Consider the following 24,936-nt stretch of genomic DNA (forward strand, 5'->3'; position numbering starts at 1 on the left):
GTGCTGCTTTTTGACCCTCTCGCCTGGCTTGGTGCTTCACATGCTGAGAATCACACCCTCGGCGTAGCTCTGGGAAGCAGGAAGCCAAGCCCTCCTGCCCGCAATTCCTGGGTACCTTACTGATGTCTTTTTTTTTTTTTTTTTTTTTCCCGGAGAGCTCTTTTAACCTCCAGCTAATGAGGCACTAGGAGGTGGGGCCAGAACCAGGCAAAAATATTTCAAAAGCACAAAATAAGACAGGGATGGGGTCATTTTCCCACCTGGGAGTTTCCTGCATGGGCTTGTCCTTTGGTGTGGCATGTGAGGGTGTCTGAAGGAAGGGTCCGCCCCGTGTAGGGCTCTGGTTGGGGCAAGGGCTGAGCTCTAGAATGAAGCTCTGGCCCTAGCCTCTGAAAAGCAAGCAGCTTCCTCCTTGCTGGGCCTCACTTTCCTCTTCTGTGCAAGCGTGGAACAGGTGTTCTGTAGGATTTCTTCTAGCCAGAGGCTGGGGGATTCTGATTCCTGTTGATGCTTCTGTTCTTTCCCATTAGGCCCAAGAGAGTCCTGCAACCGCCACCTGTCTCTTCCCACACTGCAGACGGGCACACGGCCAGCTTCAGGGTTGAGGACTCTCATGAGCACCACGCACTGGGACCATGCAGGCCCAGCTACCCCAGCCACGCCACATCCATGACTGCCACAGAGGCAAGTTCAAGGAAGCCTCCAGTGGGCACACCGGGCACAGCTCGGCCCCCTTTCCAGTTCACCCACCCGTCTTAGGACTCTTTCGGTCTCCAAGAAGGCTCCCACCTCCAGTTTCTTCTCTTTCTTGACCAGAAAGGCTCCTTTTGCTGTATTTTGTCTAATATCATGGTCAACCTTTCTGGGTCAGCAGTTCTCAACCAGGTCTGACTTTGCCCTCCAGGGATGACAATGTCTGGGCAACTTTTGGTTGCCAGCTCTAGGAGTGCTACCAACAACGAGGGGTCAAGGCCGGGATGTTGTTAAGGACGCATCCTGCAATGCACAGGAAAGCCCTCACAGGGATGAGTGGTCGGGGCCTAGATGTCAAGAGTGCCATGCCTGACACAGTCTGTCCTAGGTAGCGTGCATATCAAGATGGCAGAGATGGCCGCTGCCCACCTAGTCTCAGGCTCCCCTTGTGTCATGGACTGCAGTGGCTGGAAAGCCAGAGAGAGGCTTTGCATCTCTGCTTGCATCCAGGTGGGGCAGTGAGGCTGAACTAGGGGGATATGGAGGAAGGGAGGGGCACCGCTGCTAGGCTTGTACCATCAGCACCTCCTACGCGATTCTCATGTCCGCCCCCTTTCTCTCTGGCAGAGCAGGATAACTTGGAAGGCTGTGTGCTGATGGCAAAACCCACGTCAGCAGGGCCCCTGAATGACTATGTGGAAGAGAGCATGCCTCTCATCATGGTAGGACTTTACGTGGTAGCTCATGCCTGAAATCCTGGCACTTTGGGAGGCTGAGGTGATAGATCACCTGAGGTCAGGAGTTCAAGACCAGCCTGACCAACATGGTGAAACCCTGTCTCTACTAAAAACACAAAATTAGCCTGGTGTGATGCTGCATGCCTATAATCCCAGCTACTGGAGGCTGTGGCAGGAGAATTGCTTGAACCCAGGAGGCAGAGGTTGCAGTGAGCAGAGATCACGTCATTACACTCCAGCCTGGGCAATAAGAGTGAAACTCCGCCACAAAAAAGCCAAAACCAAAACCAAAACAAAACAATAAATGGGCAAGAAATCTACTTCTACAGTCACTGAGATGTGGGGCTCTATCTGCGGTTGCAGCTGGCACTGCTTTAACTGGTGCCTGGAGGGAAGCACCCTGGGCTGGGAAGCCCAGGGCCAGGATTCAAGTCTTAAACCCATAGTGGAGCAGGAGGCAGAGATGGCTTTTGACTTGCCCGCTCTGCCGCCCCCAGCAGGCAGTGAAGGAAGGTCTCTGGGCTCGTGGCTCTCTCCAGAGTATCCATCCGCTTGACAGACATTCCTGGATGATGCTGTATTGTACTGTACTGGGTGCTCTTCCTGGCACCCAGCAGGGTTTCTAACCTGCAGCACTGCACCTCAGAGGCAACCCACACCGAAAGAAGCTGAAGGAAGAATTCTTGGAGGACACAGACAGCAGAATTCGACTCTCGGGCAGGATTATATTTTTCAGCCACACCCTCTGGTTTCAATGGAGGCTTTTGCTACGGCTCTGACTGGCCCAGCCCTGGCCTCCCTTCCACCCATTGCTCCTATCAAGCCAGCCCCTTTTTCTCAGCTCCCTGGGGCCCCCATCGATAATTTAATTATGAATGAAATAAATTATCCTAGAATGAGTCTAAAGCCCCCAGCATGCATCTTTATGAGGAATCTTGTCTCCTGTTCAACAGTGAGCACGGGGCATGAGGTGGTGCTAATCCCTGCTCCTGCCCCACCATAAGAGCAGCTCTCTGTAGATAGCGGCGCCTTCTGTGCCCTGCACACCCCTCTGGCAGACATGCTCATCAGATATGTATCTCTGACACACAGACACCGGGGAATTTACTGCCAGGGACCCTTTCTGTTCACTTATGAATATTAATTTGCTGTAATTGCCAGGATAAAATCACCACAGTGTTCTATCATGTAGTTGGTAGGAACACTGTGGCGGTGTGCAGGGGCTGGGGGTGTGTGTGACCAAGGAGGTGTGTGTGTGTGTGCAGGCCAGGGTGTTCTGTCCTGATGCCACTGTAGGAATGAAAACAAGATGAGGACAGAGGCTGGGAGTGAGAAAAGGAGGTGGAGAGGTATTAGGCAAGGGGTGATGGGAGTAGGTTGTAGAAAGGGTTTCATCCCCCACAACAAATGTAGTAGGAAAATGCCATCACACCCCTTACACAGCTATGGCAGACATTGCTAATCAATTGTGATATTCATTCTCATGAGTCTGGATGGGACCTCAGAATCCTTCCTAACACAGAGTTCCACGAAGCCACTACCAATTGATTGGCTTGCAATAGCCCATGGGAAATAACCTCAGAAAGGGAGCTGGGATGGGGATTGGGCTCCTCTACATGTCCCAACACCTGTGTGGAGAGCATTCCCCTTCTACAGCATAATCTCAACAGCCATGCTAAGAACCATTCTCTGCTGGTTTTATTGAACATAAGTTAGGCCTAAGAGGGCACACTCCAACTCACACAGCATGAGTCCCCCTGTTAACCTGGGGTGCCACTCCGATTTTTCACCCTGCTCTGTATCTGAACTCTTTGTCCTGTGGCTTTGCAGGTTCTATTGCTCAAGGAACAGAGTCTATTTTCCTGCATCTTGATTTTGAGTTCTGCCATGCTCTTGCTTTGGCCCATGTGATATTAGCAGAAGCTGGAAAAGTGTATGTTCCTGCTTCCTCCCCTGCTCCTCTGCAATTGCCAGGAAAACGTGCTAGGGCTGGGAGGCAGGAGGATGCATTGTGCAGCACAGGCAAGTCACGCCAGTCACCCAGACAAGTCAGCCAGTCCCAGACAAGTGAGACAGCCCAGCCAAGGCCAGAAGAACTGCCCGGCTAAGCCCAGCCTAAATCACCAGCCTGTAGACTCACAAGAAACAGAAATGTGTGTTGTGTATTGCTCTAAGCCACTGAGCGGTTTGTTCATTTATTTGTTTATTTTTGAGATGGAGTCTCACTCTTGTTGCCTTGCCCAGGCTGGAGTGCAGTGGTGTGATATTGACTCACTGTAGCCTCTGCCTCTTGTGCTCAAGCAATTCTCCCGTCTCAGACTCCTGAGTAGCTGGGACTACAGGTGTGTGCCACCATGCCTGGATAATTTTGTGTTTTTAGTAGAGACAGGATTTCACCAGGTTGGCCAGGCTGGTCTCAAACTCCTGACCTCAGGTGATCTTGCCACCTTGGGCTCTCAAAATGCTGGGATTACAGGCATGACCCACGGTGCCCGGCCCACTGAGTTGTTTTGTTACACAGCATATTTGTGGCTGTGGATAGCTGATACATACTAGGATGGTGGTTCTTAACTCTGGCTTCACATTAGAACCACCTGGGGAGCTTTTATAAATTCTGATGCTCAAATTCCATCCCATTTCAATTAAGTCAGAGAATCTTAGGATAGAAATCAAGGATCAGTACACAGTCATGTACTGCATAACATTTCAGTCAAAACCAGACCATATATATGATGCTGGTCCCATAAGATTATAATGAAACTGCCTTATACAGGTGTGCCACTAAAAAAATCTTGTATACCATATATTTATGGTACCTTTCCCATATTCAGATATGTTTAGATACACAAATACTTACCATCGTGTTCCAATTGCCTACAGTACAGTAACATGCTGTACCGGCCTATAACCTAGGGGCAGCTGACTACACCATACAGCCTATATGTCGTAGGTGCGTAGTAGGCCGCACCATCTAGGTTTGTGTTCACACAACAGCGAAATTGCCTAACGATACATTTCTCAGAATGTATCTCTGTCATTATGTGATACATGACTGTATCCCCAAATTCCCAAATGATTTCAACAGGTAGCTAAGGTGAGATACTCCACAGGACTTGTTCCCACAAATGCAATCTTTTCATCCTGTCTGTGTGTCCGTTCTCAGGCACTTTTCACGTAAGACAAGAATGAAAGAACCTGACTTTGGAGTTGGCAGGCTGGATGCAAATTCACCACTTACCAGCGGTGTGAGATTTGGCAAAGTAGTTAAACTTTTGGCAACTTCACTGGATTGTCTATAAAATGGGGAGAAACCCAGCATCTCACTGGGTAGTTGTGAGGGTCATTCATTCAACAATGCCTCATTTCAGCAGGTGCTCTGGGGACAAGAAGGAGAATGAGACTGAGAGCATCTTCTTCCTCACGGAGCATGGCTGTCTGGGAGGAGAGGGGATGTGTTGTGTGCTTAGCTCAGTCCTCAGCACATAGCAGCCACTCAATAAACGGCAGCTGCTGTGATGATGATGGTGATCTTGTCATTACTATTATTATTTGAGACGGAGTCTGGTTCTGTCTGGAGGCTGGAGGCTGGAATGCAGTGGTCTGATCTTGGTTCGCTGCACCCCCTGACTCCCAGGTTCAAGTGATTGTCCTGCCTCAGCCTCCCGAGAAGCTAGGATTACAGGGTCTGCCACAGTGCCTGGCTACATTTTGTACTTTTAGTAGAGACAGGGTTTTGCTGTGTTGTGCAGGTTGGTCTCAATTCCTGACTTCAAGTGATCAGCCCACCTCAGCCTCCCTAAGTGCTGGGATTACAGGTGTGAGCCACCGCGTCTGGCCAATGATGGTGATATTATTATTATTGTTATAGTTACTATGCTTCCCCCAACTAGACTTAATGTTCCCCAAAGGCAGAAACTGTCCATCTATTCCTCCACTCTCTATAGAGACCAGGACAGGCTTGGTCCTGTGTACATGCAGCCTGAGTAGATCAGAAGGTGGTCTTCTGGAAGCAGGGTTGGAAAAAGGAAATCCCTGGCTGGCTCCAGACACTTGGGAGGCTCAGGAGGGCGGGGAGATTGGTGTATTTCGGGAGGAAATGCTTTGTTGTTTGCCTATTGCAGAGGTGGGGGTTGTTGGCTCCATGGCTCCTGCCCACAGGCAGGGCTGCCCCAGCCAACCCCCAGGGGCACAGAGACATCCTGTGAACACTGAGAGGTCTGTGTGTTTCTCTCCCTGGGGCTGCCCTGGCCATACCTCCGCCTTGCAGCCAAGACACACACAGCCCTCGCACACCAGTTAAACCCGCCAATGGACACGCCCAGGGCTGCCCGGCTGCCCAGGAGACGCCAGCCTCTCCAATGTCCCTTGGCACTGCTGGCCTGAGTCCTGGGCCTGTAACCACGGTGACAACGCCTTCGTATGTGCCTGTTCAGGTTTTTTAAGTGCTCTAAAAGGCAGATTTATTTTTCAGCTTACAGTGGAGGCAACACCCTGGGATTCCCCAGGAAGGGGACTGAGCATGGGTTTCAATGGTCCCAAGTTCCTGCATGTGTATCCCAAGAAAGCCCCTGGGAGGTCCCCTACTTGGCTGTGTCCCAGAAGAGCTGAAAGGAGCTTCTGCACAAAGGCCCTCCTCTGCATTCAGGAGACTTCATCTGGCCCCAAACCTCCTTCCCCAGAGCCCCCTCCCATCCCCCAGAGCGGTGCACTCACATGCGGCTGCTGGGCGGGATCTTGCGGCCATCCCGGAACCAGGTCACCTGCGGCCGGGGGAAGCTGGCGATGCGTGGGGCACGGATGACAGCTGCTTCTCCGTGGGAGACGCTCTGGTGCTTCTCCCCCTCTTCAAAGCTCCCCATGTCTGCAGCCGGGACAATGGGAGTAGAATGAGGGACTGGAGGTCAGCCTCAGGGACTGTCCAGCTTGCAGGTTGGAATTGGTGGCCATGGATGGAAAATTCGGGGCAGACAGGATGACCATGGGGAAGGGGGACACCCTGCTTGGGCCACCCACATCACCTCGCTGCCCCGTTCTCTGCCTCACCACTGGCACCCTGCCTTCTGCTACTGTCTCCATTCATATCCCTATATCCTTCCATCAGCCAACTCATCCAGCCACCATGAGAGGTTGGTCATCGTTTCACATGTTTTACAATGGAAAAATATGCTCAAATGGGCTCAGAGAGGTTAGTTGACTTGTCCAAGGTCACCTAGCTAGGAAGAGACAGTCAGAAATTGAACTTGGACCTCAAACCCTAGATTCAGGCTGTGCAGCTCCTCCTCCCCTCCCTACAGCGTGGCTTTCAGGATGGCAGAGGTTCTGGTGTGAGGTGAAGGGCAGGTTCCTGCGCCCTTTCAGGGAGAGAAGGGTGGGCATGCTGAGAGAATGGGGTCTTAGATGCTTGCAAACGGGTGCAGACAGCGTTTCTCTCCTGTGCCTTGGGTGTGTAGTGTGTGAGTTTGTGTGTATGTGTGAACATAAACACCATATTGCTCTTTTAAAACATGCCACCCCCTTGGCAGATAAGGAGGGGAACATTTATCCTGGCTGACAGAGCAGAGGAGATGGGGAGAGAAAACTCTTTAGCCAGCCAGCCAGCCAGCCTGCCTGCCTGCCAGGGTGGGACGAGGCAGTGGGGAGACTAATTCCAACACAGAGGCTTGGAGATAAGGTTTGGGAAGGGGTATTTGTGCGTCTACCACACCCTCAAAAATTAATGAACATCCTTGCTACTTCGAGTGTGGCCCGTGGGCAGCTGCCTGGGCACCACACCCGGGCACCTGTCAGAGATACAGAGCCTCAGCCCCCCCCCCGACTCCCCAAGACCTGCTGAATCAGAAGCAACATTTTAGCAAGATGCCTGGCAAAGTGTGTCCGTGTTCAACTGTGAGGAGCCTATGATATGTCCCAAACTTGACGGTGCGTAGAGTTAAAAAGTGCTGATGGGAACCTAACCCCCAAAGCTTCTGATTTCACTGGGGAGGAATGTGGGAATGAGAGACATCCCACAGCACCCTGTTTTCTTTTCTTTTCTTTTTTGAGATGAAGTCTCACTCTGTCACCAGGCTGGAGTGCAATGGTGTGATCTTGGCTCACTGCAATCTCTGCCTCCCAGGTTTGAGTGATTCTCCTGCCTCAGCCTCCTGAGCAGCTGAGATTACAGGCATTTGCCACCACACCTTGCTAATTCTTGTATTTTTAGTAGAGATGGGGTTTCACCATGTTGGCCAGGCTGGTCTCAAACTTCTGATTTCAAGTGATCTGCCCATTTCAGCCTCTCAAAATGCTAGGATTATAGATGTGAGCCACTGCGCCCGGCCTACATCACCCCATTTTCTAAGCCATCACTAGAATGTGCCTTGACCTGTGCAGAGAATTCCTATGCACAGAAAGGTTTCACACTGCTGTCTTACAGCCTTCATTTCCCCATTGCCAAACAGACCCCTTCTTAACCAAGGGGGCTGCATCTTAAGATGCCCGGGCCCCTCCTATGGAGTCAGCTGTTATTTCTTAGCTTCTCTAAGACCACGGACCCTTCTTCCTTTCCCTCCACCAGGAGTTCTCCAACCTGGCTGTACCTTAGAATCCTTGAGGAGCCTTTAATATTCCCAGAGATGAGAATCTTTTGGGGTGTGTGGAACCCTGACCTCAGTACTTCTTTATTATTATTATTTTAGAGACAAGGTCTTGCTGTATCATTCAGGCTGGAGTACAGTGGAGTGATCATGGCTCACTGCAGCCTTGACCTCTCAGGCTCAAGCAGTCCTCTCATTGCAGGCTCCCTAGTAGCTGGGACTACAGGTGTGTACCACCAAGCCTGAATAATTTTATTTTTAATAGAAACAAGGTCTTGCTATGTTGCCTAGGCTGGTCTGGAGCTCCCAAAGTGTTCGAATTACAGGCGTGAGCCACCGTGCCCAGACCGGACCTGAGCCTTTCTAAAGCTGCTCAGGTAGTTCCAGCTCGAGCCAAGGCTGAATTGGGTGGCTCTCAGAATCTCCTGAGACTTGGAAAAAGCACAAAAGTGCTCCCCACTCTCCCTCCCACCCGGGCATCCCCAGGGCACTGAAAGGCCCTGCTTCAACACCCCTGGCTCTCTGAGCACCTGATGCACTCTCTTGGTTTGCAGATTCTGCCACCACACCTGGCTAATTCTTGTATTTTTAGCAGAGAATGCGGGCCTGCCATTCATTTTCCAAACCCTAGTCTTCATTCTCTTTCCAGCCACGCTGGCCCCATGGCGGCTTCACCTGGCCTAACGGTTTGACCACAATTTCCCCGCAAATGACACGTGTGCCTTCTGCTCTGGCTCTGCCCTGAGCTCTGAGATTCAATTTCCAACAATCTATTGGGCATTTCTCCGAGGAAGGCCTTCGGTCACCTCCTTGCCAAGCTCTCCTTAATCTTTAGTTCTGTTAAAATCTGCCTTCACGCCCTGCAAACCCAATTACCTAAGCTCAAACCCCTGGAGCCTTTGGTGGCTTTTCCCTTCCCTGCCCCCACTAAGTCTTTCAGCTCTTCCTCTGGGACATTACCATTATATACCAAGGACCCTCTGGTCCATCTGGCCTTGCCAGTGGGCTGGCCCCTTACTCCAGCGGCACAGACCCCGAGTATGTCTCTCACAACCAGATCCCCTCCTGTCCATCTCGCACACTGATTTTTTTTTTGAGACAGAGTTTTGCTTTTGTTGCCCAAGCTGGAGTGCAATGGCGTGATCTCGGCTCACTGCAACCTCTACCTCCCAGATTCAAGCGATTCTCCTGCCTCAGCTTCCTGAGTAGCTGAAATTACAGGCATGTGCCACCATGCCTGGCTAAGTTTGTATTTTTTAGTGGAGACAGGGTTTCTCCATGGTGGTCAGGCTGGTCTCAAACTCCCAAACTCAGGTGATCCACTCACCTTGGCCTCCCAATATGCTGGGATTACAGGCGTGAGCCACTGTGCCCGGCCTTACACACTGTTCTTGATTAGTTTTTCTGACCTTCTCAGAGCCTTTGGGAACGCCTCACTACCCTAGGAAAGTCTAAATTCCCTGGCCTGGACTTAAGGTTCTTCCCTAACCTGACCCCAGCCAACCTTTCTTGCCTTAATGCACATAGCATGTCCTGCCACCTCCCACCCCACGGCTGGTATTTTGGCTGGGCCACTGCCTGGAATGCCACTAGAGCAAGCCAAGAGTCACCAAGGCACCATGATTATACAGCATCCTGGAAATATGTAGTCAATTAAGTGTTTCAACAGATCAAATCTGTGGTGGCATCCTTGTTCTACACTTGGTAGGCATTGTGTTTAATGGTAATAGCTTTGGAGTTTTTCAGACCTGACTTCAAATCCTAGTGCTGTCATTCATTAGCCATAATGTTGGGTACACTTTCTTTTTCTTTTTTCTTTTTTTTTTCTCTAGAGACACAGTCTCATTATGTTGCTCAGGCTGGTCATGAACTCTTGGCTTAAAACAATCCTTTCACCCAGGTCTCCCAAAGCATTGGGATTACAGGTGTAAGCCACTGTGTCCAGCCAGGGCAAAACTTTCAACTTCGTCAAGCCTTAATTTCCTCTTCTGTAAAATAGAGTTAAGAAGGGCTCCTTCCTCAAAGGTTGCACTATTTCATGAGATGATATGTGTATGTCAGGCTGTGTTCCTCTAAGGATGGCTGCATCAATATTTTGCTACTATTCACATGCTCTTTTTACAGTATGAAGGACATTCCTCTCATTGACAGATGGGGCATAGGTCCCTTCACCTTAAATCTAGGGAGCTTGTGACTATCTGACCAATTATGTGACTTTTGAGACTTGGTCATCAAAAGGATACATCTGCTACCTGGCTCTCACTCTCCATACTAGCCGTTGGAATCCAGCCACCATGTTGTGAGGAAGCTCAATCTAGCCAAAGCAGATGTGGGATAAGCCTTCATGGAGAGGAAGTGAGGTCCCCAGATGACAGGCAGCATCAATGCTGGACATGTGAACAAACATGTGAGCCCTGAGAGGACTTCAGCCCCACCCTTCAGCTCCAGACTGAGCCTCAGTTGAGGCCTCAGTCATCCTAGAATAGAGTCAAGCTGCCTTTGCTATTCTCTGTCCAGATTCTAGAATCACAGGATCTGTGAACATGATAAATGATTGCAGCATACCATTATGTTTTGGGGTAATTTGTTACATAGCCATAGAAACTAGAAGAGTATATAAAAGTGTTAAAAATTGTATCTAATATTTGTAGTGTTAAAATATTGGAAGCCTACACATTTTTCACAGTTTAGTTTAAACATCACTTCCTCAATGCAGATTACCCCAAACCATTCAAATAGAATTTAAAAACAGAGCAGTTGAGCACTTACCCTACCCCAAATTTCTTTCTAGGTAGATTTTCCATGCATTATCTCATTTAATCCTTACAATAACATGACAAGCTCAATTTAAATAAATATACATTTTTAGTTGTTTATTAATTTCCATTACTTGGCTCTGTCTATAAAAAATTACATCAATGAATCACATTGATTTCAGTTCTTAAAATAATTTTATCCACTTAAAAAAACTTTTCACAGAACTCAGAAGATATATCTGAACAATTTAAAGCAATTTTATGGTAATAGTGTTTCTTCCTCCTCTCTAGTTTTATTTGCTCCATTTCACTGGTGAGGAAATGAAGGCTCATGGAGATGGAGTGGCTTATGCAACTGAGCACTGAGGGCCAGGCCTGCCCCACATTCACCCTGGCCCTCCCCGTGCCATCCTCCTTGCCTCCTTCCTGGGTCATATCCTGCATTGCAATCCTGCATGCACATTCTTCAACGCTTGTATAGATGGCACTATATTCTTCAACTGCTTGAGAGGCAGTCACATTCAGAAGCAAATCCTTACAAGACCTCTGGGCCTGCGCCCTGTGCACAGTACGTTCTAAATTCACTCAATGCCAGCATTCACCAGGTCCCAGTGGAGCCCCTACTGTGGGCCAGGTGGGCTCTGGTGTAGGTACTGAAGGAAGACCTAGTGCCTGCCCTCTTGGAGCTTCCAGTCTGGTCAGGGAGACAGGCACAAGTAAATCAACCCACAAGCAAATGATTGGTGATATCTGTGACAACTTGAAAAGGATAGAATGGGATTCTTTATGAGACGAATAGCAGGAGGACTTACTTTAGACTGGGAGATAGGTGAAGCTTTTGTTAAGCTGAGTATGTATATAGGGGTGTATATGGGAATGGGAGGGGATGTATATGGGAATGGGAGGGGATGTATGTGAAGGCTCAGAGGTAGGAGAGAAGGGGTTCACAGAGGAAATAAAAGAAGGCGAGTGGGGCGGGGATTTGTGGATGGATGGATGGAGGGATGGATGGATGGATTGAGAGATGGATGGATGGAGGGATGGATGGAGGGATGGATGGATGGAGGGATGGAGAGATGGATGGATGGAGGGATGGATGGATGGAGGGATGGATGGATAGAGGGATGGAAGGCTGTATGGGTGAATGGGTGGATGGAGGAAGGAATGGAAGAACAGAGAGCTGGGTGGATGAATGGAGGAAGGGCAGAGGAATGATGGTTGTATTTATGTATGGTGGTATGGCTGTTGTATGTATAGATGCTTACATGTATGTCTGTATGTTTGGATGCCAGGATGGATGATTGTATGTGTTTGCATGCATGCATGTATGGTTATATGGGGGAATGGATGGTTGTATGTAGCTATGTTTGTATGTATGTACATGGTTGTATGGTGGGATGGATGGTTGTGCGTATATGTGTTTACATGTATGCATGTATTATTGGGATGTTACATATGCATGCATGTTTACAGGCATGTATGCAGATGTGGTGGGATAAATGGTTGCATGTATGTTTGCATGTTTGCAGTATGTTTGAGATAGATGCTGCTTATGTTACATGTTTACACACATTTGTGCATGTATGGTGGGATGGGATGGTTGTATATAAACATTTGCATATGCATGCATGTTTGGTGGAATGTATAGTTGTATGTTTATGTGCACATGTATAGAGGATGGGGTGGTTGTATGTACAAGTGTCTATGGTGGGATGGATGGTTGTATGCATGTATGTTTACATGTAGGCATGTTTGCATGATGAGATGCACAAGTTTATGCATGCATGTTTACATGTATGTATGGTGGGATGCATGGTTGTATATGTTTATACACATGTGTACCTATGTGGTAGGATGGATGGTTGTATGTATGCATGTACATATGTTTGAATGGTGGAATAGACGGTCGTATTCATGCACGTTTACATGTATGCATTTATTTATGGTGGGATGTCTATATATGCATGCATTTGGTGGGATGGTTTATATATGCATGTTTAGACATATGCATGTTTACATGTATGAATGCATGCTTACATGCATGGATGCATGTGTGGTGGAATGATGGTTGTATATATGTTTGCATGCATGCATGTTTGTATGTGAGATGGGTGGTTGCATGCATGTTTACATATATGTGCCTATATGGTGACAAATGCTGTATGTTCATGTTTCATGCATGTATGTCTGTGTGGCGGGAGGATGGTTGTATGTATGTACATAGTTTGTATGGTGGGATGGATGGAAGCAGGTAGGGCACAGTAGGCCTGATCCAGGTTCTGCAGTTGCTCCTCTCCTCTCCTTCTCGCCTCCACAATCTTCCCACCTCACTGTGGCTCTGAGGCCCCAAGGCCCTCACAGTCCCTCCACTGTACTTTGTCAAATGTGCTTCTTGGGTCTGTCCAGGGAGCTCCTTGCCGAGCAGGCCATGGGTGTCTGTATTTATACATACGTAGGTACGTGTGTTTGCCCTATCCACACAGCAATGCATGCACTGAACTACAGCATCAAAGGCTGCTAAGAGGGGCTCTGTCCAGCCAGACAGTGCAGGGGTGCAGGCAGAGGCAAGAAGGGAGGGTGGAGATGATGATGGTGATGATGGAGGCTGAGGGCCCAGGATCCCCTGGGAAAGCTCATTCACACTATGGCAGTAACAGTTAAGGGCTTGCCACACTGGCTTTCTGAGGTACGTGTTTGCAAATATGCTGTGTTATGCCCTGCAGGGCGGATCCAACATTCCCAAGAAATTCCCCAAAGAGCAAAGAAGTGCGGGCCTGGGGCACAGTTGAAGGTGCCCTAAAAATTACTCCTGATGTCTTTGTCATGTCTTAAAAGGCCTTGTAAAGTGTGCATTCCACTTCAGAATATATTTCTTGCTTTTATGTGTTTGGTTTAAAAACATTTTAAGATCATGAAATATGTCATACATATAAAACAGCAAATATAATTATATGTATAGTTTAAAGAAGAATAAAACAAACACTCCTGCACCTACCTCCCAGCTGAAGGCCTAGAACGCTAACAATGCCTTTCCCCTCCCCCGGCTCTCCCCGCACCGTCCCCTCCAGTGATTTTTCTCCTGAGTACTGAAGCTCTGTGCCTTTGCTTTCCTTTCACGTTTCCTTACCTAGAGATGCAACCTTAAACAATTTGTGGTCAATGTATCCTGTTTTTAAACGTTTTGCACCTGGGATTATTCTGCACGTCGTCTTCTGTGATGCGCATTTTTGTTCAACATTTTATTTTTGGCTCCATCCTGGTCCTGGCCCTTCACTGAGCCATTAACACGGCTACATGGAATTGCACGAATCATACCTAGTTTGTTTTTGGTGCTTTTCCGTCCTGCCAAGAGCAGCCTCACACACAGCTCCGAGAATGTCTAGGGTGTGTGCCTAGAAATGGAGTTGCAGGCTGTGGGGTTAGACACACATTCATTTTTCTAATACCATTTGCACAACCCCCAATTGGTAGCCATTTACCAATTTAACACGGGCAGTCATGTGTGTTTCCATCAACACTTGGTGTTGTAAGACCATGTTCTCTGCCACCCTGGTGGGCAAGGAATGGTACTCTGTTGGTTTCATGTGCTGTTTATCATGGAAACGAAGCTGCTCACTCCAGATCACCTGCTGCCTCTGCCCCCGCCACCCCTGACTTCTCTCTCATTCTGAACAGCATCCTGATCACCTTGGATTGTAGTAATCCCCATGTGTTAAGGGCAGGACCAGGTGGAGATGATTGAATCATGGGGGTGGTTCCCATGGTAGTGAGTTTTTATGAGATATGACGGTTTTATAAATGGAAATTCCACTGCACAAGCCCTTTTGTCTGTCACCATGTAAGATGCGACTTAGCTCCTCACTCACTACGACGGTGCGGCCTTCCTAGCCATGTGGAGCGGTGACTCAATTAAACCTCTTTCCTTATAAATTACTTAGTCTAGGGTATGTCTTTATTAGTAGTTTGAGAACAGACTAATACAGATACAAAGCGCTGACCACAGCTTAGAATGCTGGGATCGGTCCCCAAGGTCCCACCTCCTAGCCTATCATCTTCCACTTTCTGCTTCCCCACTCCACTTCAGCTCCCTGGCCTCAAACATCCACACCCACCTCTGGGCTTTTACAGCTGCTGTTCCGACCTGCAATGACCTCCTCCTCTGTCTGCATGGTTCACCCCCACCAACCTTCCTTTGAGACTCTACTTAGTGTCCCCCCAATGGCCACCCTCTACCGTCATGTCAGGTAAGACCCCTGCCCCATCCTCCAAGCCTCTCACCCAGCCTCATTTCTTCTTAGCACACTTTCGTTTTTGTCATGGGCCTTATTTATAACCTAAATATTATATTCACCTTTTAACCTTTGTTTCTCTTGCTGCTTTCTTCGAGGGCAGAGATATGTGTCTCTCATTACGTCTCCACTGCCTGGAACCGTGCTTGGCATGGGGGGTGTGCAGCAATGATAACTGTCTGCTGAGCGATCTGAATACTCAGGTGACCTGAGTACTCCGGAAGGACACAATGATGTTATCTGGAACTGTCACTTGGCCCCTAAGCATCCTGCATTCAATACCCATACCTCAACTGAAAATGAAGAGAAACAGGCCTGGGGATGGCATTTTAGGATTAACTCCAGCCTACGTGACAGTGGGCTTGCCCCCCTCCAATTGTTTTTTGCAGGAGTGGCTGCCAAGCCACCTGGTAGGAAGGAAGCTGGCCAGCTTCCCAGGATGGGGCGGGCGCTCTGCCCTGCTGTGGGCGGGTGGGCGCGGGGGTTTGGTGCTGGAGTGGATGATTCCAAGTGTAAGCCCCACAGGTGAGGGCTAGGGGAAGGGGTCAGGAGGTCTTGCCCAGGTGAGGAGAATACAGAGGTGCCAGAAGGACCTGGATGAGGTGAAACACTGGCTCGACGGACTCTCCTGCCTCTGGAAGGCTCTCGAACCCTCTCAGCCATTCACCCCACATGCCGAATGCTGGAAATTTATGGTGACTTAAAAAATACAAAGAAGAGACTCCGGGTGGGGACAGGAAGGGGCTGGGGACGGGGGAGATGTTTTATGGACTTCCCCTTAATTGCTGTAATTAAAAACATGTAAAGAATCCTTTTTTAACGATTTTGCCATTATCAGTAGTTGTTAGCACAGCTGCCTTATTAATTTCTCATTAGAACCCAATTCATAGTCCTCTTTGGGAAGGGGGCTGGGTGCCTGGGGTGGGCCGGCCTGGCTTCACGGGGCATTGGATGCCAGGGCCCCAGGATAAGCTCTTTTCACCCCAGGAAGCAGGAACAGCCAAGGAGCGGGGGGCATTTAGGAGAAGTGACCATACCATCCCCCCTCGCAGAAGTGTGTGCCATCTGCGTCTATAAGGAGACAGACAGATGGACAGACAGGCCGCTGCAGAGGCCTGAAGGGCAGAATCCTGGTAGGGCCCCAGGATGCAGGTAGAGAGAGGGGACTGAGGTGCTGAGGATGAAAGATTTAAGGAGGCACCCACCCTTGGAGCCATGCAAGTGCAAGGTAAGCACTTGACAATGAGCACCTCCTTAAATGGGGCACCCTCAGTGCCTGGTTTGCCCCAGCCTCCTCCCAGCCCTGGAGAGCAGGAGTGGAGAGGGTGCCTAGGCATGTACTTGCTTAGGTCTAGAGAATCAAGAAGGCTGTTTCCTCTAGGACTCCTTTCCTGGCTGACCTAAAGTCTATTTTTCCCTGACTGCCGTCCAGGCTGGGAACCAGTTGCAATGGTTTGTGTGCATTGATTTGTGAATCTTTTCAACCACTCAGGTAAATAGGTAAAAGGATGCTAGGAAGCAGCATCCTTTTTTTCTTTGTTGAGATGGAGTCTTACTCTCTCGCCCGGGCTGGAGTGCAATGGTGTGATCTCGGCTCACTGCAACCTCCACTTCCCAGGTTCAAGTGATTCTCCTGCCTCAGCCTCAGTAGCTGGGATTACAGGTGCACACCAGCACGCCCGGCTAAGTTTTGTATTTTTACTAGAGACGGGGTTTCACCATGTTCGTCAGGCTGCGCTCGAACTCTTAACCTCGTGATCTGCCCGTCTTGGCCTCCCAAAGTGCTGGGATTACAGGTGTGAGCTGTTGTACCCGGCCAGCAGCATCCTTTTTTACACCAACAATGAAAACCAAAAGCACAGAGGAAGAACTTGCCCACGGTCACATAAGCCTGTGGGAGGTGAGTCGGGATTTAAACCAGGCTCACAGTGGAGGCTGGGGCCACATCCTAACAGGCAGAGGAGGTGGAAGGTGGAAGGATAAGCAGTGGAACTGGAACTGTGGGTTATTCTGCAACCTCGCTGAGCCCCAGTTTGCCCGACTTACGTTCCTCACATGATTTGCCTTCTAACTTCTCAGACCTGTTAGAAAGACATTTCCATAGTGGCACAGTAGAATGGACTGTTCTGGAGGCTCTGAGGACCCACCCCTGCATAGGCTCCGCATCAGGGATGGGGTGGCTTTGGGCTTCTTTGTGGGGGCAGTTCTTTCCAGGCTGGGCCCCATGGGTCATGACCCTGAAGGTAACTTTAACCTTATTAGCATCTGAACTGAAATGGATCTCATTTTACAGATGGGAAAACTGAGGCCCAGAGAGGGGAACAGAGGTTCCCAAAGTCCCAAGCTAGTTAGTGCCTCGGCTGGGGCTAGAATCCACGCTTTTGGACTTCCATCCCCAAGACATGCCGTTATTTCAGGCACAAGGCCCATGGTCTGGTGCACAGAAGTACCCTGGAGCTCTGTGTAGACATTTTTCATTGGCTTACCCTGCTGAAAGCAAGAAAACGATGTGACTGGTAGAACCTACTCCACCCCACCCACTGGACATTCACCCTAGGTGGGAGACCACGTGTGTCTGTAGAGCTGTTTGGACTTGGATTATTACTGCTGTGGGCTGTCCCTGATTCTACTTGAACTCTGACTCCAGCAGCTCACTCTCACCCTCCTCCCACACATCCAATTTGGATTTTTCTCTTCTTGTCCTCAAGCAGCAGAGTAGGTCTGTTTTGGAATCAGGCAGCCATGGGTTCAAATCCCGGTTTTCCTCACTGTGACTTAGACAGGTAGTGTCACCCTGCCGAGCCTTGGTTTCCTCATCTGTAGCATGGAGATGGGGACTTGTACTCTGCAGGCTGGGACAAGAACCACTGTGCGCTTCCCAGAGTGGCGACCCTCCGGACGAGCACAGTTATGAGTGAGAATGGTTTTACCAAATGCTGTGTTTCCTTAGGCTCTGAATCCCAGGGAAGTGGGGCTGGGACAGGGGATTTTTCAGCTTCTACAGCTAGAGAGGGAGGACCATGGGGTGAGACCAGGGTGTCCAGCAGGGGCGGGAATGGGGGAGGTACACTTCACTCCTTCCCATCCGGCTAGGTGAAGCCTGCCTTAGCTTGTCAGGGACTGCATTCTTCCAGAGGGCCAGGACTTTCGAGGATATCACTGACTTCCTGGCTTTAAGGCCCAAAGGACTGTGGCTGTGGTTTCCACTTTAGGACATTGTGGAGGAAACAGCTTCACACCTGCAAAGCTGTGCGCAGTGGCAGATGCCACTCCCGGCGCTGGTCTCGGGGAGCTGCTGCGGTGGCTGGGGGAGGTTAACCTGAGTTTCTCTCTCTCTCTGCTCCTTCTTCAGCCACTCTAAGCTGTCCTGTTCCTTTGCCAGGGGCCTTACCCATACGTGCGCAGCTTGGCAGCAGCAGCACAGTACAGCCCTGGTGGAGCAGAGTGACATTCGTGGTCTTAATTATGTCTGGGGGACCTGGAGCCCTGGGGCTTTGAGGGGGCTGTCAGAACAGGGCAAGAATCCCACTGGGAGAGGTGGTGAAGGGGCAGGGCCAGGCTGGCAGGATGGCACCAGGGAAGGTGCCAGCCTGCTGTATTTGACTGGGACAGTGTTTGCTGAAGACTATTCTGCTCTGTGGCCTGTGTCTCTGGCTTCCTTAGAGTGATAATATAGAATATTAATTGCAGCAGCCACTCCCACTGATACAGGGTGACTTCGAGTGAGCTGGCTAGGTGCTTTGACACATAAGAGCTCGAGGAATCCTTCCAATGAGCCTAGGAGGTTGATATTATTAATACATTTTATGGATGAAGAACCTGAGCTGGGGTGAGGCTCAGAGAGGTCCAGTCACTTCCCCAGGGTCACACAGCAATCCAGGACAAAGCAAGGATATGGTCTGTCTGACTCCAAAGTCCACCCTTTTTATTTATTTTTATTTTTTTTTTGAGACGGAATCTCACTCTTTTGCCCAGGCTGGAGTGCAGTGGCACTATCTCGGCTCACTGCAACCTCTGCCTTCTGGGTTCATATGATTCTCCTGACTTAGCCTCCCAAGCAGGTGGGGTTACAGGCACACGCCATCACTCTTGGCTAATTTTTGGATTTTTAGTAGAGATGGGCTTTCACCATGTTGGACAGGCTGCTCTTGAACTCCTGATCTTATGATCCGCCTGCCTCAGGCTCCCAGAGTGCTGGGATTACAGGTTTGAGCCACCACGCCTGGCTAGTCCACCCTTTTTATTAAGTTACACTGGCTGTCATCGTGATGAGCCCCCAGCCTGCCAACACTGTAAGGCACTACCCGCAAAGCCCTTTCACTGTCACCCTGGATCTCAGAAGCTCCCTCTGGAGCCAAGCCCCTGAGAGTGACTCTCCATGTCACGCCACTGAGAGTCATCACTTCCAGCATCACCCAGCGTGGTCCAGGGCCCTCAGAAGCCACAGTCTGGGGAAGGGGAAGCTCAGGGTACCCCATGCCCAGGGACTGCACCTGTGCAGAGGTTAAGGGGTCAGGCAGCACAAGTCCCCTTTCCATCTGCTTCTCATGGCCTGGAAGTACCCCGGGGTGCAGGGCCCTTGTCTGTCTGAGCCCTTCTCCACAGCACCCAGGAAATGCCAGGACCTTTGCCCAGTGCATCTTGCTTGCTCACCCTGCAGATGGGTCTGGTTGCACCCCTCCTGCAGTGTGAAGGTGGAGGACACCTGTGGGTCCGGGGGAAGGGACCACACATGTGTGTGGCCTGGTGTGGAGGGAATTTCCCCCTCCCTGGGTTTGTGTGTCTGTGGGAAGGAGTTTGCATAAGGAGCGGGGTTAAGGAGCTGAGTCAGGGCTCAGGGATTTCTATCGCAGTCAAGGACAGAAACATTTCAGCCACAGAAACACCGACCTCCCTTCCTCTGTTTTCGATTGGCAGAACCAACCCAGGGGAGGCTATTGCCATTTCATCTCAGGGGCTCTCAACTGCAGAAAGTTTCTACTGTCTCCTATGACCCAAGGGCTTGGAACTTACCACCTACCCCATCCCATAGCCTGGACTATATGGCATCCTGGATGGCATTTGCGAATGTACACACACACACACATACACACACACGAGCAAAGAGGCAGATTACTACAGACATGCACATCTGAACACATAACCAATACATGCATGTGCACACACTTGCACATACTTGAATGCCCACACATATAAACATGCAATGCAAGGGCATACATGTGCACTCATGCTTAGGCTTACAACACACATGTTCTTTCTGATACACAGGTGAGAGGCAGACTGGCAACAGAAACACACACCCAAGCACACATGCATTCATGCAAACACACACACACACACACACACAAATATCTTGTGCACACACCGGCACATATACACACTTGTTCTCTCCCAGACACACATGAACAAAAAGGCCAACCAACCCCCACACATACATTTGCACACCCACGCACACACATTTGCACACATTCATGCACACACACACACATGCAGTCTCTCTAGGGACCCAGCCACAGCTTCCCCCTGCCCTCTGGACTCTCAGCACTGACTAGACGAAGCTCCCAGGGAGTCCTCCAGCCGGCCGACAGCTGCCTGAGATCCATCATTTTAATTCAGGGCTTTTTCTGCTCCTTGGAGTAAGTCGAGTTGCCGTTAGTGCTGATTTATGGGGACAATCCATTCTCCACTTTTGATTACGGTTGTTTTCCATAATTATCATAAACACTCTTTGCTTCACTTGAGATTTTCTTTTAGATTTCTCTCCTGCACTTCTCTTGAAGTAGCAAGCTCTCTCCTGTGCTAACTTAGAAGGATGCCCCCATGGGCTCCAGAAGAGAGGGTGACTTTTGGCTCATGCCTGAAATCCCAGCACTCTGGGAGGCCGTGGCAGGTGGATCACGAGGTCAGGAGATCGAGACCATCCTGGCTAACACAGTGAAACCCCATCTCTACTAAAAAAAAAAAAAAAATACCAAAAAGAATTAGCCAGGTGTGGTGGCACACCTGTAGTCCCAGCTACTTGGGAGACTAAGGCAGGCAGGAGAATTGCTTGAATCCAGGAGGCGGAGGTTGCAGTGAGCTGAGATCACGCCACTGCACTCCAACTTGGGTGACAGAGCGAGACTCCATCTCAGAAAAAAAAAAATTCAGGCCTCTCTAAGGATGGCCACCCTCTCATGTCCCACAGTACAACTGAGGGCTTCTCCTAAGAAAACCCAGAATGAAACAGCCATCATGTGCCCATTTCTAGAAGACAGCAGATATTTTAGGAAGGGGGTCAGGGCTGGGAAGGGGACACTAGGTCTTGGGGGAAGAGTGTCAGCTGGCACTTTAGGACCCTGGGATGCCCTGGGATTCTTCTGAAGCTGTCTTTCCTTCCTCATCAGAGGGCGATCCTCTGGAACTGGCAGCACTGGGGAGAAGGCTGTTACCCCAAAAGTCTTGGTGAGGGCCTCCCACTTCACTCTCTGCCCACCCGGCCTTTCTGGGAACCCTGATCCATTCCTCATTCTCCTCTCCGTGTTTCAATGCCCATCATGAGGCACCTCCCTGCACACCTGGAATATCATGGGGGCCCCCAGGCTGTTGTCACTCCAGGGCTGAGCAAGTTGGAGGATAGAAAATAAAAGTCAGAGCTGGGCACAGTGGCTCATGCCTGTAATCCCAGCACTGTGGGAGACTGAGGTGGGCAGATCACTTGAGGTCAGGACCTTGAGACCAGCCTGGCCAACATAGTGAAACCCCATCTCTACTAAAAACACAAAAAAGTTAGCTGGGTGTGGTGGCACATGCCTATAATCCCAGCTGCTTGGAAGGCTAAAGCAGGGGAATCGCTTGAACCAGGAGGTCATGGTGAGCCAAGATTGCAGCACCGCACTCCAGCCTGGGTGACAGAGCAAGACTGCCACAAAAAGAAAAAAAGGAGGCCGGGCGTGGTGGCTCATGCCTGTAATCCCAGCACTTTGGGAGGCCGAGGCGGGTGGATCACGAGGTCAAGAGATCGAGACCATCCTGGTCAACATGGTAAAACCCCGTCTCTACTAAAAATACAAAAAATTAGCTGGGCATGGTGGCGCGCACCTGTAATCCCAGCTACTCAGGAGGCTGAGGCAGGAGAATTGCCTGAACCCAGGAGGCAGAGGTTGCGGTGAGCCGAGATCACACTCCAGCCTGGGGAACAAGAGCGAAACTCCGTCTCAAAAAAAAAGAAACAAAGGAGAAGAAAAGTCCCAGAGGCCCTGGGAAGTCTGCCAAGAAGACTGTTGTAGCTGGAGAAGCTCAGGCGGCCATTCTGAAGACGCCCCTTCCCATGTGTGAGGCGGACCACAGAGGAGGCACTCGAAGCAGGGGCAAGGCCCTTTTGGGAACACAAATCAGCTGGTCCCATTTAAAGGACACAGACGAGGCCATCCCTATCTGGAATGAATGAAAAGCGCCAAGGAGCTCTTGACTCTCGGGACATGTCATGGGGTCACAGGGTCAGCAGACGTGCATGGGACTTACAGCTGTGTGACCTTGGAGAGGGCCAGCTACCTCTGCAGGCCTTGGTTCTACCAACTGTAAAACGAGCTCGCTGGCGGGAAGTGGCACCATCGGCACTAGTGGGTGCTGATGGCCACGATGGGATCTGGCTCTGCCCAGGGTGTGTCTGGTGGATGCTGCCCGAGCAGCACAGTCCCCCCACATGCCTCCAGGTCCCCGTTGTACTCACAGGCCACCTGGACTTCAGTCTGCCGCTGCAGCAGGGCCCCCATCCGGTTCCGCACGATGCAACGGTAGAAGCCAGCATGGGTGCGGTCCAGGCTGGTGATCATGTATCTATGGGACAGACGAGACAGCCAGTGAGGAAGTCAGGCAGCTGCAGGGGTACAGAGGTCACACTGGGCTTAGAGGTCACTGGGTCACCCTGTTTTGGAATAAAAGTTCTAGGAAACTCTTGACTCTCTGGCCATGTCATAGGATCACAGAAAGATCTTTATCAATAAATAGGAGGGATCCTCCCAAAGCCAATGAGGTTTTTGCTCAGCCACCCTGGAATTAGCCTGTACTTCTCCAAGCACAGAAGGTGCTGCGCCCAAATCCTTTACCCTGACCTTGGGGCTGTGTTAGCTCTGTTGGAAGCAGCTGTTCTCCCTGACCTGAGATTCAAATGACTGAGAAAGGTGGGGGCATTTGTTTTTTTGTCTTTGCAAAGAACTGTGCTATAAATATTAGTTGAAATGGATGGAGGTGACAAAGACAAAGAAATTTACATGTTCCCCAAAATGCTCAGTATCATTCCTTCCTTAAAATTACATACAGCTCCTGATATGGTTTGGCTCTGTGTCCCCACCCAAATCTCATCTTGTAGCTCCCAAAATTCCTAAGTGTTGTGGCAGGGACCGGGTGGGAGATAACTGATTGATCAGAGAGGGTCTTTCCCAAGCTGTTCTTGTGATAATGAATAAGTTTCATGTGATCTGATGGTTTTATAAGGGGATTTCCCTGCAAAGCTCTCCCTCTTTGTCTGCTGCCATCCATGTAAGGCGTGACTTGCTCCTCCTTGCCTTCTGCCATGATTGTGAGGGCTCCCCAGCCACATGGGACTGTGAGTCTATTAAATCTCTTTCTTTTGTAAATTGCCCAGTCTCGGGTATGTCTTAGCAGCATGAAAACAGACTAACACAGCTCCACTGTGGCTTTTGGGGTTGGTGGGGGTGGGCAGAGCCTTCTGAACGAGACAGGCCAGTATCCTGTGGGCTCTGGGGACAGGATACAGGACCCCTTGAAAGCCAACTCCAGACACTTGTTACCCGCAAAGCAGCAGACTCTGGCATTGTGGGACAGGTGGCTGGGAGCAGGTGTATGTGCACTCACCTAGCTGAAAGGCAGGTCAGTCAGAGGAGTTTCTGACAGTGGGACATGAGTGGATGGAGGGGACCAGGGATCAGGGGCTAGTTCCCCTGGTTTGACCTTGGTGACCACCTTTCCCATCCCTAGGTAATGGTCCCACAGGACACTCAGAGGAAGAAGGGATATCCTAGGATATCTCTCCACAATTCTTGGGTATCCTAGGGTTTGCCCAGCTGACCTGGTGGACAGGTTCCTTGATGCCTGCCCCTAGGGTATCCCTAGGTGTGCCAACCCTGGGATGCAGCAACCTTATTCTGGGGAGATGCCAGTTTTGTTTTATTAACACATGAGATCTGGCTAGGGCCTGTCATCATCATCTTTCCAGAGATGAAATGACAACCATCCCTTTCAGAGCACCATTTCTGCATCAGACACTGTATTAAGTACTTTTCATATGTTTCCTCATTTCATGCAGCAGTTCCCAGACTATTGAGTATTGTGAACCAGTAACACTGAAAAATATGGGATCAACATGGGACTGTGAACTTCTTCCTTCACCAGGATTCTTAAAACCAACCAACCAGAATGCAAACAATCAGGCAACAACAAAAACCTTCAAAAAGGATAACAGTAAAAAGTGCCAGGAGAGAAAAATAAATAGAAATGGTCAGCAATTAATTTAAAAAGGACATTTCTGAGATGGCAAAAAACCCCCTAATCGCAGCATAAAGGCATTTTTTAAACTTTTGTTTTCTTACTTATTAAAAAAAACTTTTCAAAAAAGGAGATGGGGGGGTCTTCCTATGTTGCCCAGGCTGGTTTTGAATTCCTGGGCTCAAGCCATCCTCCTACCTCTGCCTCCTGAAGTGCTAGGATTACAGGCGTAAGCCACTGCACCCAGCCAATTTTAAACAAATTTTTAAACTTAAATTTTACACAAAGCTCATTGACCCTAGCCTGATTTTTACGAGGACAGTTGCAAACTGTCATGGGTCAGCATTTGAGAGCTTGTGACTTAATCTCCACACTAACCCTATTGGCACCTTCCTTCTAG

At 49.8% G+C, this 24,936-nt stretch overlaps 1 protein-coding gene across 4 annotated transcripts in view; it reads right to left on the bottom strand.

The window, feature by feature from the left end:
* Nucleotides 1-24,936, bottom strand: part of SDK2 (sidekick cell adhesion molecule 2) — a 313,791-nt gene that overhangs the window by 119,159 nt on the left and 169,696 nt on the right. For all 4 annotated transcript variants that reach the window (XM_035301669.3, XM_035301668.3, XM_078374537.1 and 1 more), the window contains 2 exons: nt 22,762-22,868; nt 6,144-6,291 (listed from right to left, as the gene is read on the bottom strand). In XM_035301669.3, coding sequence (XP_035157560.1) covers nt 6,144-6,291; nt 22,762-22,868 — 255 coding nt within the window. The remainder of the gene's footprint in view (nt 1-6,143; nt 6,292-22,761; nt 22,869-24,936) is intronic.

Source organism: Callithrix jacchus, chromosome 5, assembly GCF_049354715.1.
Source record: "Callithrix jacchus isolate 240 chromosome 5, calJac240_pri, whole genome shotgun sequence".
Lineage (NCBI taxonomy): Eukaryota > Metazoa > Chordata > Mammalia > Primates > Cebidae > Callithrix > Callithrix jacchus.